The sequence below is a fragment of the Oryzias melastigma genome, linkage group LG16 (genome assembly GCF_002922805.2).
Source record: "Oryzias melastigma strain HK-1 linkage group LG16, ASM292280v2, whole genome shotgun sequence".
Taxonomy (NCBI): Eukaryota; Metazoa; Chordata; class Actinopteri; order Beloniformes; family Adrianichthyidae; genus Oryzias; species Oryzias melastigma.
The window spans coordinates 15751244-15763575 of record NC_050527.1 but is presented as its reverse complement, the minus strand read 5'-3'; the positions used below and the strand labels follow the sequence as shown (position 1 = coordinate 15763575).

At 39.7% G+C, this 12332-nt stretch overlaps 1 protein-coding gene across 1 annotated transcript in view; it reads right to left on the bottom strand.

Annotated features, from left to right (window-relative positions):
• Positions 1 to 6: 6 nt before the first annotated feature.
• LOC112143316 (F-actin-uncapping protein LRRC16A) overlaps positions 7 to 12332 on the bottom strand; it is a gene marked incomplete in the record, with an annotated part of 61541 nt that continues 49215 nt past the window's right edge. The window contains 19 exon segments of the mRNA XM_024267190.2: positions 7 to 395; positions 2392 to 2502; positions 2584 to 2853; positions 2948 to 2984; positions 3141 to 3351; positions 3425 to 3679; positions 3784 to 3893; positions 4058 to 4284; positions 4472 to 4538; positions 5568 to 5585; positions 7542 to 7682; positions 7770 to 7857; positions 7984 to 8159; positions 8310 to 8441; positions 9399 to 9527; positions 9775 to 9873; positions 10157 to 10250; positions 11834 to 11902; positions 12199 to 12332. Coding sequence (XP_024122958.1) covers positions 238 to 395; positions 2392 to 2502; positions 2584 to 2853; positions 2948 to 2984; positions 3141 to 3351; positions 3425 to 3679; positions 3784 to 3893; positions 4058 to 4284; positions 4472 to 4538; positions 5568 to 5585; positions 7542 to 7682; positions 7770 to 7857; positions 7984 to 8159; positions 8310 to 8441; positions 9399 to 9527; positions 9775 to 9873; positions 10157 to 10250; positions 11834 to 11902; positions 12199 to 12332 — 2526 coding nt within the window.

Here is a 12332-nt window from a genome sequence, read left to right as displayed (position 1 = left end):
CATTAATGAGTAAAATAGTTTTGCCGACTTTGATTCAAACCCTGAACAGTTAGTAAGAAAAGTGAGTCAAACCAAAGCGGATAGAGAGGGAAGGCGGTCTGTGAGGCGGAAGCTCTTGTAAGTTTTAGCACAGTGTTTTGATTAGATGGTGTGATGTTCCCATAATCCACCAGTCAGCTCAGACAAAGACCCCAAACTGTTACACAAACACTTCAGGTGCTTTTCTTTTCAACACACTCATGTTATAATAAAGTCTCCTTCGTCTCCAGAGCTGGAGGCTTTCTTGCTCGTTGCTTTTTCCTTGTCTGCGTTTGGACATTTGTCTTTGTTCTTGAGGGAGCCGGAATCCTCAGAGCTGTTGCTGAGCGTCTGGCGCTGAACGGCTTCTGATCGTGCTGGAAAGAGGGAGGAGAAGAGTTAGAAACCAAAAGGAAACCAGTCCATGCTGTTCACAAACACCAGCACTTCTGGTGTGAAAGCCCCAATCTGAAGAAAATTGTGTTTTTTTTGTGTGTTTTTAACACGTTCTTGTAGCATTTTTCTGCTGATGGGGGGCATGTATACAGAAAATTAAGCTTAAAATTGCATTTCTGAGTGTTTATTCAAATTGTTATGAATCAAGAGATGAAAAAATGTTGTTGAAACAAGCTAAAAAGTGTGACAAAAGTGCTACAGTGAGCGGGCCAGAAGTTCCATTCTGATGCATCCACTTGTAGACAAATAGATCCATGAACGTCTTTGATTTCCTCGTCTGAGCTGGAATCTGGATCAAAACTGTAGTGCTGGATAGCTCCAATATTGCTTGTCATTTTTGTTACACTGCTAATGTTAGGTTGGAGTTACGAGGAGCCATAAGCTAGAGGGAGAGTATAAACAAATGGATGATAGGAAATGGGGAAGGGCTTACTACGCACCAACGACAACTCAGAGGTGAATTTCTAATGAACTCCTGCCACTCTGCAGAAACTATGTTCAAGAAAATTACATATTTTTTTTAATTTGGGCTAAAAAGGCTTAATCACAATGGAAAGACCACCAAAAATGGTTTTAAAATATCTCAAAAGATGACTGGAGTGGGACTTTAAAACTTAATCGAATCTTCTAGAAGCAGTTTTCCCAACCAACGACAGATCATTCCCTCACACACATTTCAAATGGATCCTAAATTGTGACAGTGTGGGGGAAAACATCTTGAACAGATGAGAGGCAGTGGGAGTGATGGGAACTCATGGCCTGAATCTATCAGCCTGATGTCTGTCACACTTCTGAGTCTGGGATGAATACAAGCATGAAGACAAGTGGGACAAACTAACAGTCGGGTTCTGAAGCTACGAACACACCAGGCATGTGACGCACGTTCAACAGCACGCGGGTCCTTGAACATGTGTTTAGCCCAACATACCCTACTCTGGCATGTTCTTACTGGCTAGACACACCTGAACCAGGTAATCAGTCATGAATAGGGCTTGAATTTCTGGAAATCATGCAGACACTGCAGCCCTCAAGTTGCCTATCCCTTTCACATCATGTCTACTATGGTGTATAGCAGGAATATGATGATTAGGATACACTACTCGCAATGCGATACATATCACGATATATCACAAGTTTTTACCAGAAACATTTTTCACTTTTTTTTTTTTTTTTTTAAGAGTATGATTAGTCCTACTAAGTAGTAAATGTTTCATAACAACAAAAACGTGAGGCTGACTGAAACAATGAGACTGAACATTTAACACAAGCTGGTTCTCGTGAGATCTTGTCGTTCTGGTGAGGAGTACAGCGGTGTGCGGTGCAGCCAAACGGCGGTTGGGGGTTTAGGTGGAAAATAAACGTCAGACGCTGGAGGAGGCTAACAAATAATTATTTAAATATGGTCAGCATTTTAAAGCGATACAAATATCGCCAAATGAAATATTGCGATGCATCACCAGATCAATTACTCCCTAAATCCGTAGTGTCTTCACTGGACAAACAAGGACAGGCCTCTTCTCGTTGCGCAAAAGATTCCTCTCCATAAGTCACTACCAAATCCCAGTCCCAGATTGGTCAAACGGTTATATAAAACTTGTGTAGCTACTTGTGAACATAAAACGCACATATACGTGCATTTACATAGACTTTTCACCTGAAGTGGTTGTTGCTGAGGGCAGTGTGAACGCAGCTTGAGAGTTAAAATTTCACTCTTACCCTTTACAAAAACAGCAAGATGGAAACAACTCATAAGCTCATAAGAAGATTAGCTGTTTTTAATATTTCACTCTTGTTTGCCGTCTTAATGTGTGGAAAGTTTTAAAGTGTAACTTTAAATAAATCAGTGCTGATAGCAGAGGATTAATGGGCTTAAGTGGAGGCACTTTAAATTTGGAGTGGATGGAGGTTGTGACTCACCCTCCTGAGTGTCAGTGCTTTCCTTGTCTTTTTCAGACGACCCCTTCTTCAGTGTTAAATGCAGAACTTTTGGAGACACGCTGCCGCTCCTGGGAGACTCTGAGCCATCATCTTTGTGAAAAATGATTGAAAACAGTCAAAAACACAAGTTTATCCAACAAAATGCAGTTTGATAACCTGCTCTGAGGGTACCTGCAGTCCTGCTGCTGCTGCTGCTGCTGGTCCTCGGCTTCTGAGGGATGGTAGGTCGTGCAGCCAGAGCGGGCTTGGCTCCCTGTGGCACCGGTGGTTTGGGGTTTCCGGAGCCGACAGGAGAACTCGAGGAAGAGGTCGCCCTGATGCGAGTGGCAGGGTCGGGCTTTGCCTCACCGCGTGTTGAGGACTTTTCAGAGGCAGCAGGGCTGGTTCTGTTACTGGAGCCACTGGGAGATCTACTCTCTGTACTGGTGGACTGAGGTTTGACTGATAGAGAAAAAAAAAATAAAAATCTATCAGAGTGATATCTATGAATAAACCAAATGTTTCCAGGTTTAACCTCTGGATTTTGGCCTTGTACCTGCTGGGCTGCTGTCAGGCCTGTCAGGGCTGGAAGACTAAATAAAATGAAACAGAAAAATAGACTCATTTGATTTTAAGATTTGCACTTTCAAACCTAAATTTAAGCAGCATATTCCTGCAGCTGGATGCTTTTTGAAACTATTTTTATAGCATTCTTTCTTTATTTTTTGGTTTGGTAGACCTCCCCTCACCTTGTAAGCTCTCCTCTCCTGTTTGGCCTTCATCTCTGCCAGGAGGCCGCTGCCCATCATCTGCACTCCGGTGTACCGCTTCCCTCCCTGAGGACTCCCCCTGCCATCAGAGCCCTCCCACGGCTCATCGATGGAGTCTGGTGTCCTCAGCTCCTCTGAGCGGTCGGAGCTGCTGCTGTAGTCGGTGGGCTGTGAGCGGCTGGACGCATCTCTGGAGCAAACCGGGAATAGATTGTGATGCTGGAGCACAGAAACAGAAGGGACTTCGAAAGGCTTCAGTTTACCTGGATCTGGGTTCAGGTGCTGGGCTTTTGGCCCCCGTCTTTGGAGAGGAGGGCTCCTCTGGGATGATGTGAGTCGGAGCAGAGGCTGCAGAGCCTGAGGATGAGCCAGAGGAGGCTGGAGCTGCTTGGTTTTTCTCGGACTTATCCGACTTATCTGCTTTATCAGATTTAGAAGATCGCTTGATGAGGTTCAGAAATCCTCCTTTACTCTTCTTTTTCTCTCCATCCTGAGAGTCTGAACTCCTCAAAAACCGTCTTAAAAGCAGCAGAAAAGGAGACACACAGAGTCAACATCATACTTTATATATAATTGAGTCAAATCATCTGAGAATGTGGTTCAGAAGGAGCTCAGCTCTGACCTGGAACTCATCTTAGTGACTTTTTTGGAAAAGAACTCATCCACTCCTTCATCCACTCTGCCCATCAGTCCATTCTGTTCCCCATCTTGAGATGGAGTGCTGTTGATTTGCTGAAAGAAAAGGTTGCTAAATATATCTGCATTGTCTACAAACTTCCTCATTGCTACTTTGAGTGGTTCTGTGTATCTTCTGAGCTTTCCTAATACTGAAGTAAAACAGTTCAAATTATTGAAATCTTCTTTAATAACTTTTTAGCCTGCAATGTTTTACTCACAGGCACTTTGCTGGAATTTGTTTTCTTGTTCCTCCGAGGTCGTAGTTTGGTGAAGTGCTGCAGTTTCTTCTCCTCCTCTGATGGCAGCTCTGCGATCACTCCTGGCTGCTGCTGCTCCTGTTTGGGCGTCACCACAGGTGGAGTGGAGGGAGTGTGGGATGGGGTGGAAGTGTCCTCCATGTGCATGGGGACGTCCTCCAGAGCCTTATCCAGGTCAAACTCCATCTCTAAAGGATTTGATTCAAATAGAATTTTAAGAACTTCTGAACTTCTTACTTAACACAAATCCAAAAACCACATCACATCAGAGGAATTTTTAAAATAAAAATACTTTTAAAGTTTGAAAACTAATGAGAGTGCAGAAATTAACATTTATGGTTTAATGTAAAACTATAATTTTTTAGAGTAACTTACCAAAAGCACGAGATACTGGGCGTAGCATTCTGCTGTGGATGCTTTTCCTTTTGGATTTTGGAGTCATCTAAAAACAAAATAATCCAAAAAGTTGACTTATTTCATAGGCATTTTCAATTTCTATACTTGGTAAATGTTTATTACATCCATTAAAATCTGCAAAGGTTAAAATGTGCTTAAAAAAAATCCCAAATAAGCTAAGAAATAAGTAATATGGATTATTACAGTTAAAAATACTATATTCAATAAAGATTCAATCTGAAATGATATTTATTTTAGATTTTAGAATATTTATTTTACATGCATAAACACATGGAGCAATGGCTCAAATGTAAATAAACTCCACTTTATCAGCAGATCAAGTAGACCTCTGGATCATTAGTTGACAGCTGTTTTGGATGCAAGAAAATATTTTTCTTGGAAATTTTTTAAAAATAAATTATATTGCAAGAGTCCAAAGTGTTTCTTTTACTGGCATTTCAATCTTTAATTTGGGGAACAAAAAAGTAACATAATTTTACAGAAACTTCCCTCTTTGTCTAAATGTTTTCTAAAACAACAGCACAGTAATAATACTGTCCTGACATTAAAATTATGATCAACATCGTTCAGATGGTGACAGAGTGCATTTAATACACAGCAAAATAAAAACATTCAGTGAAGAATTAAAAAAAGAAAGCCTCATATGACAGTTATATAATTTATAACAGCTTTCTGCGGTTTTCAAAATAACGTGAATTATTTTCTTCTAGACACTTTCAACCCTTGTGCTCTCTTATGGGGTCCACATGACCCCATCCTTACATTGATGTGTGATAACTCCCATGACAAAAGTGGACAGGATTTAATGTCTGCCAAAGGGCACCAGTGAAGATAAAAAAATGACGGGAAAAAAAGTTCAGTGCCCTGTCTTGTGGGGTCTAGATGACCCCACTTTTAATGTAAACATGCCTAGGACAGCACAAGGGTTACAGAGATGCAGAAAAATGAAGAGTCAGCAGAAACAGAAACAAGAAACACAAAAGGAATACAACAATAAAATAAAAAAAGAAGTGGAATACAGAGTATTGGGGTGGGGCGAATGAGAAATACTTACACTGGTGCAGCACAGAGTCTCCAAGGAGCAAAGGTAGAAAACACAAGAAGGAAGAAAGGAAAAGGTTCAAGAGAAAAGAAGACGAGACACTGTAAGGATTCAGGAGGACAATGAAAGACACAGACATGCAACTAGGGAGGAAGAGGAGGAAGAAGGTCAAGATGGAGTCATAGCAAACAAAAAGAAAAGGAACACAAGATTAAGCTGCTTTTTTTGGTGCAGACAGCACCAAAGTTTTCTGCTATTGCTTATGTGTCTGATTGTCATCATTGATAAAATACCAACACAGTAAATTAGGTACGAATGAACATTTTAAGGGAACAGGAACTCCTAAAGACAAGAAAGAAAACCTCAAATGCAATGTTGTAACGATTACACAACGTGGTTTCTGTTCTGTATTTTCACTCAATGCTTTTGTTTTTTTTATTAACACAAAGCACCCCCATTTGAATCTGAATATAAAAAAATCAGGATATGAAGCCCAAACTGGAATGTTGCAGTTCCTAAAATGACCACTAGAGGCTGGTATCAAAAGAAATCAATTTCCTAACAACTTTAATGTTGACCCTTTACCACCAGAGCAGTCACAGGCGACATCTAAATAAAATAACGCAAATATTTGACTGTTCACACAATCACCATGAATCAGCTGATTTTGATGTGGATAAAAGAGGCTTTTAAAGGGTCATTGACATACAAAATCAACTTTTTTGAGCTTATAAGTGTATTATAATGTTTATTCCTCATGAAAACAACCCTAAAGCGGTATCTAGGTCAATTCCCGGATCTCTGACCACTCCTCTAAAACTCTATTCTCTGAGTATCATCGATGGCTCTCCGTTTGCCGTGCAGGTAACCGCTGGCAGGTGAGCGGGCAGAGCTTAAGCGCCCGGCAGACCTAGTGAGGTCTACTGTCCAAGCTGCCGGTCCCTGGACAGTGGAGCTTGCTAGCTCGCTAAGCTGTCCACCAAGCAGCTGACTAGCGTAGCTGTCGTTAAAGCTCTATGGTCTCTGCGACACAGTGGCAATCTGTCTAGGCAAGGGTGTATCTTGCCTTCGCCCGACAGTTACCGTGGCAGTCTCCACTCTGGTGCCCCCGCGGGTTAAAAAAAGGATGGAAGTTGAGGATGAAAATTCTCGCATTGAGGAGTCATATTGAAACCCAAAACCCAAATCGCATTGCAAGACCTCTGACTGGTTCTTTACATTGACTTAGCATTGAAACTTGACAACCCTGCCGCGTCCGATGTGAATGCAGCATTACTTCAGAACAGGAAAAGAGCTCATGAAAATAACTCCTATTTCATAAAAATGTGTTTTTAGGTGTGCCAAAGGTAATATATTATCATATATATTGATATAGTTTACTCTGAATGGCTTAATAGCATGATTTCGGCCCTCTAACATTGGCTTTTACACCGATATGCACAAAATGCAGCATAACTGCACAAAGCTGCTTTTATCTGGGACAGAATCAGCTAAATTACATGGATTGTGTTAGCTCTTCACTTTTTTCAAGTGATAGATTTCAGCACAAGGCTGCTTTTTTCCATTTCAGAATCTGACAAAACTGTAAAAAAATTGAATAGTTATGATAATCGGAATAATGTAAATACAAGAGCTATAGCTCAGGTGTTGAAAAAGTTAAAAGGTCTGATTTTACACAGTCCTGTGTCAAAAAATTTTGATGTGAGTCATTTTATTTCTATTTATGGTCACTTCAAAACATTTTTATCCTTTTTCAGGGTAATAGGTGTAGCATTGATAGATGAGGTTTGTTTTCTGGAGCTTTGAGAGCAGATTGAAGAGTCTGAAGGCCAGTCCAGTGTTTTTGCACTGATGCTCTTCTTGCTGTTTCTCTGCCCTTGTGTTTAGAAGGAAATCTGCTTCAAGCAGGGAAATGCCCCAGTTTCTGAATGATCCAATGATACAGCCAGCAGAGGCTCTCCTCACTCCATTAATAACCAAACTTACCATGCAGGCCTCCAGATCGTCCAGCCTCTCAGCCTCCAGTATTTCGGCTGATGCTCGTTTGCGAATCTTTTCCTCTGGGACGTCCAGATCCACTGACTCGTGCTGCACCAAAGGGCGACCTCGTCGAACCAAGTGGTCAGCCTGAAAGACAAATAAGGGAGGACAAACACGAGGGTGAAATGTTTTGCTTAAAATAAATGTTTAGGGGAAACCCGGCTCTCGATTTACCAGAGTGAGCTGAGATGCAGAGAGAACTTCCAAAATCTCATCAACGATCCGATCCGTAACAAAGGAGGCCAGACTTAGTTTCACCTCACTGACAAAGAAAAATGTCAGTTTCAGAAGGTAAACAAGGATCACACAAAGTAAAACTGACACATGTCTTAGTCAATTATAGTTGGTACATAGAAGAAAACACTGAAAGCAAGAAGCTCTCAAGCACCTGATCTTGTTGATAATATCCATCCCTGACTGCTCCAGAAGAGTTTTGGTAACAAAGCTTTTAGGCACAACCATCCTGTCAGAGCTGGCCTTCATCAGCTCTGGACGAAGGTTACTCCTCTTCATAACATGAGGACACAGAGACTCTGCTGCATCCATCATGGACTCCAATAAACTCTGAAAGAGAACAAGGAAGAAAAAAATATATATATTTTTAGTATAATTAGTTAATGCCAAATGTTGAGTCCTGGATACTTTGTGGTATAAAATCTAAGTAAATTAAATACTACAATCGACTATAAAAATGCTCTAGTCAGAACATCCCACCTGGAGCTGCTGGTCCACGACCGTAGTCAGCTCTCCTGCCATGGACTCCAGCTTCTCCTGAATGGGACCAATGGACAAACTGTTCATCTCCTCTCTGGACTCTGAGCTGAGGTGGTAGAGGTTGGGAAGCAGCTGAGGATGAATAGAAAGTAGTAAGAGAATATACATCAGATATCGACGGGACACTTAAGGGTAAAGGAAAACATCTAATCAGATCATTAACTGCTGCCCATTGAGGTAGGTCAGAAGAAAGGTCAAGCTGAGCATCAGAGTTACGCATGTTTAGATCAGCGGTATCAAACCTTCATTGAACTTGTTTAACATCAGATGTATTTCACATTTGGTCTTTAAGTTGTGGTGGATATATACAAAAAAAGATACGACAGTCACAACACAACTTATATTTTCTAAATATAATAACAAACAAGACTATTGTGTTTGCAACTTTATTAGCAGCGACCTTATAACATTAGAGAGCTGGGTAGTATGAAGAATGGTACTGAGAACATGTCTCAACAAATGTTAAATGGCATATTAGGTTTTTCTATCTTGCTTTAAGGCCTAAAGTGCTTCTCAGTAATAGTCCCATTTATCCTTTTACACACACTGATGATGACTGCTGAAAAACATGGTGCTAACCTATAACCACCGAGAGCAATATGAGGCTCATAAATCTATAATTCAAGTGTATTTATTGGTTTTGCAACTTTCCAAAGATGAATCAGCTGGTTCTGACGTGGATAAAAAAAAAGGCTTTGCCATACAAAATAAACTTATTTGAGCTTTTAAGTGTATTATAATGTTTATTCCTCATGGAAACAACCCTAAAGCGGTATTTAGATCAATTCCCGCATCTCTGACCATTCCTCTAAAACTCTATTCTCTGAGCATCATGATGGAATGAACAAAAGAACAGAGAGAGTAATAAGACTATAATCAAGAAGAAATAAAAAAGCTTTACAAAAAATCTCTAACAGAACAAAAGTATTCATGTTGCATTATAAACACATATTTCTCCAGCAATCAATAAAACAATTCTTATAGAGAATCTTTACATTTGTAAAAACAGTGTTTGACATTAGTCCTTACAGTTTTAGAGTTTCTGGCATCTTTGATGAGGTTCTCAGCTGATCTCACGTCTTCCAAGATTGTGTCTGCATCCGAGTTTCTCAGGGAGTTCAGATGGTCCTGCACCTTCACACAAATCCGGTCCATCATCTGGAAAACCAAAACCTCAGATTGTGAGTCTTTGCATGTACAGTGTGTCACCACTTGTCACAGGATATCACAGATACAATTGTCCTACTGATGTAACATTGAAAACAATCTAATCTGTATGATATTAAGATAGTAATTATCATTTTTTATGTAATTTGTTTCATTTTTATTTTAAGTTTGGTAATTTCTGTGCATTACAATTGTTTTTGGCTACCAACGGGTGAAATGAAGTTAAAAGTGAGCTCACCTGCTGCGTGGTTGTGGTAACAATGCCCTGCTGAAGTCGATACGCCTGCTCTTGCAAGTGTTTCTTTGTTTCTTGGTTCCTATATAAATAATTTTCAATCTGTAAAGGAAAATCAATGAGGATAAAGCTTAAAATTAAATCACTGCAACAATAACTCCAGTGGTGTCTCACACAATTAGAAAAATCATCTTCAAACAGAGCAGCGTTTCAGTGAACCCATGGGAGCGCGCTCATACATAAACATAAAAGGAACATTAAAGAAAACAAATGTGTGTTTAGCAGCTTATGTCTTTGTTGCAACAATCCTTCCAGGCATTAAAAAGCACACCATTGAAATGTGTGTTTTACTGACACATTTGCACAGAAATGATCCATTTCATACCTTTAACAAAGCATCCTCTGTTTTTTCAGGGCTCGCCTTCAGAGCCTGGGAGGCATCAATGATGGGGATTGGCATAAAGCGGATTGTGAAATTCCTAACAGACAAACAGAGGAAATATGGGAATTTAATTGTTAGACAGAAATTGAAAGATGCAAAGATATGCAGAAACATTTTTGCGACAAAAATTGAGAGGGATTTAGCATCCACAGGGAGGTTTGTAGTAAAGATGACACATGCCTTCATATTAGGTGATGTGAAATAAATGCGTCTTTTATCAAAGCAAAACATTAGAATAAGTTTGGAAAAAAACAGAATAACAGAATCCAGTAAAGTGACAGGAAAAAAAGCACACATCGGATACGCAGTTGATTCCATTGTTAAGACAAACTCATAGGTTAAAAAAAAGAAAAAAAGTAGTTTCTACCGTTTGCAGAATATTTTGTCAAAAGATCAAATAGCATACAAGCAACATAAGAAAAATGAGAGCAAACGCATGCACACTGCACAGCTGAACAGAACAGATCCGTGTTCTTTTAATAATGCTGCACAGCTGCACACAGGAGAAACGAGGACATGAGCTGCTTACAGAACACCAAGATGATAAGAGATGTTCGGATGTGTCCTCAAAACAAAGGTAGCTGCTACACCATCACGCACAGATAAGTATGTATTTATTAAGGTGAAGAAGACAAATCCGTTTTTTTTTTTCCATCTTTTCTCCAGACTCTGTCATTCTCTTTGTTATGCTTTTCAAAACACATTTCTCATGCAACCCGTGCTTTTCTTTTATTTACAATATTTGTTTTTCTGCAGCTTCCTTCCTCTCTCGTTTTCCCCTCCTGTACAAACAAAGCTCCAGCGTTCCTCCATCCCAGCATCACACAAAAACACAGAAGCCCCGTGGGTGATTTTCACTAACTTCAAAGCACGTCTATAGTGTTGCAGAAGATGATGTAAACTGGATTCTTACTAAAAACACGTAGAAGGGCTAATAGATGAAACCAGTGATAATCTATGGGGATTATTTGTGCTTTTTAAATACAAAAAAAAAAAATCTCCTTTGAGGCTCTGGCAAAGCTTTTTATTTAGGATTCTATATGGTTGATTCTAAAACATTTAGGGTCAACTTAACTTGAGTAGACTCAACAAAAACGTAGAGTTGCACTCTTTCACTGTTGTTCTATTTGAAATTGCCATTATAATATATAATATTATATAATTGCCATTATTAGAGCTCAAGTTTGTGAGATCAATTAAGGCTGGCCCATGGCTGTGTGCTACATTTTTTGAACATTGATAAAAAATATCTTAAAAAAAGAGAAAAAAAAACAAAATGGAAATAGTTTCAAAAGTCTTGCTATATAGACCTCAGAGTAATGTGTATTTTATATGGTTGTAAGTAAATATATACATATATATGTGTGTGTGTCTTCGTGTGTGTGTGTTCAAGCTCTAAATAAATTAAGAAAAAAAGAATTAAGCCACATAAAAAAAAGACTAAGAAAAAAAAAATCAAACTTTTCATCAAAGCAAATGTTCAACCTTCCAGCAGAGACACAGAACCATTTTCATTCCTCACCACTTAAAGTTGCTTTTGCTACACACACACAAATACACCCCTACAAGCATGGGCATACTCTGGAGTAACACACTTATTCAATGCACGGTGTTACCCACTTCTCTAAGGCAGCTGCTACATCCTGTAGACCCTGAGGGCTGGTGTTGTTTTTATCCCAGATCACAGTCCTGCCAAAAAAAAAACTGTTACCACAAAGACTATTTAAAAGATTTATGCTGAACTTCACTGTTAGATAAAAGTTAAAACTATCGTAATCATTTATTATTTTTTTGATTTAAAGTAAATATAAATATACATTTCAGAACTCTAATATACATGTAGTAGATTGAATATCAGCACACGAACAGAGATGGGATCTGTCATCACTGCATCACTGACTGATCACCTACATTTTCTAAACCACAGTGTGACTTTATATTTGATCAGTGCAGACAAACACTCCAAGCCTCCCTACAATCATCACCTGAGTTTGGAGTTGATCTGCAGCGCCTTTGCCAGCATCTTGGCGCCCATGTCTCCCATGGCGTTCCCGCTGATGTCCAGCCGGGTCAGTGAGGAGTTGCTGCCCAGGGCGTTGAGAACGATGGTCAGATCGCT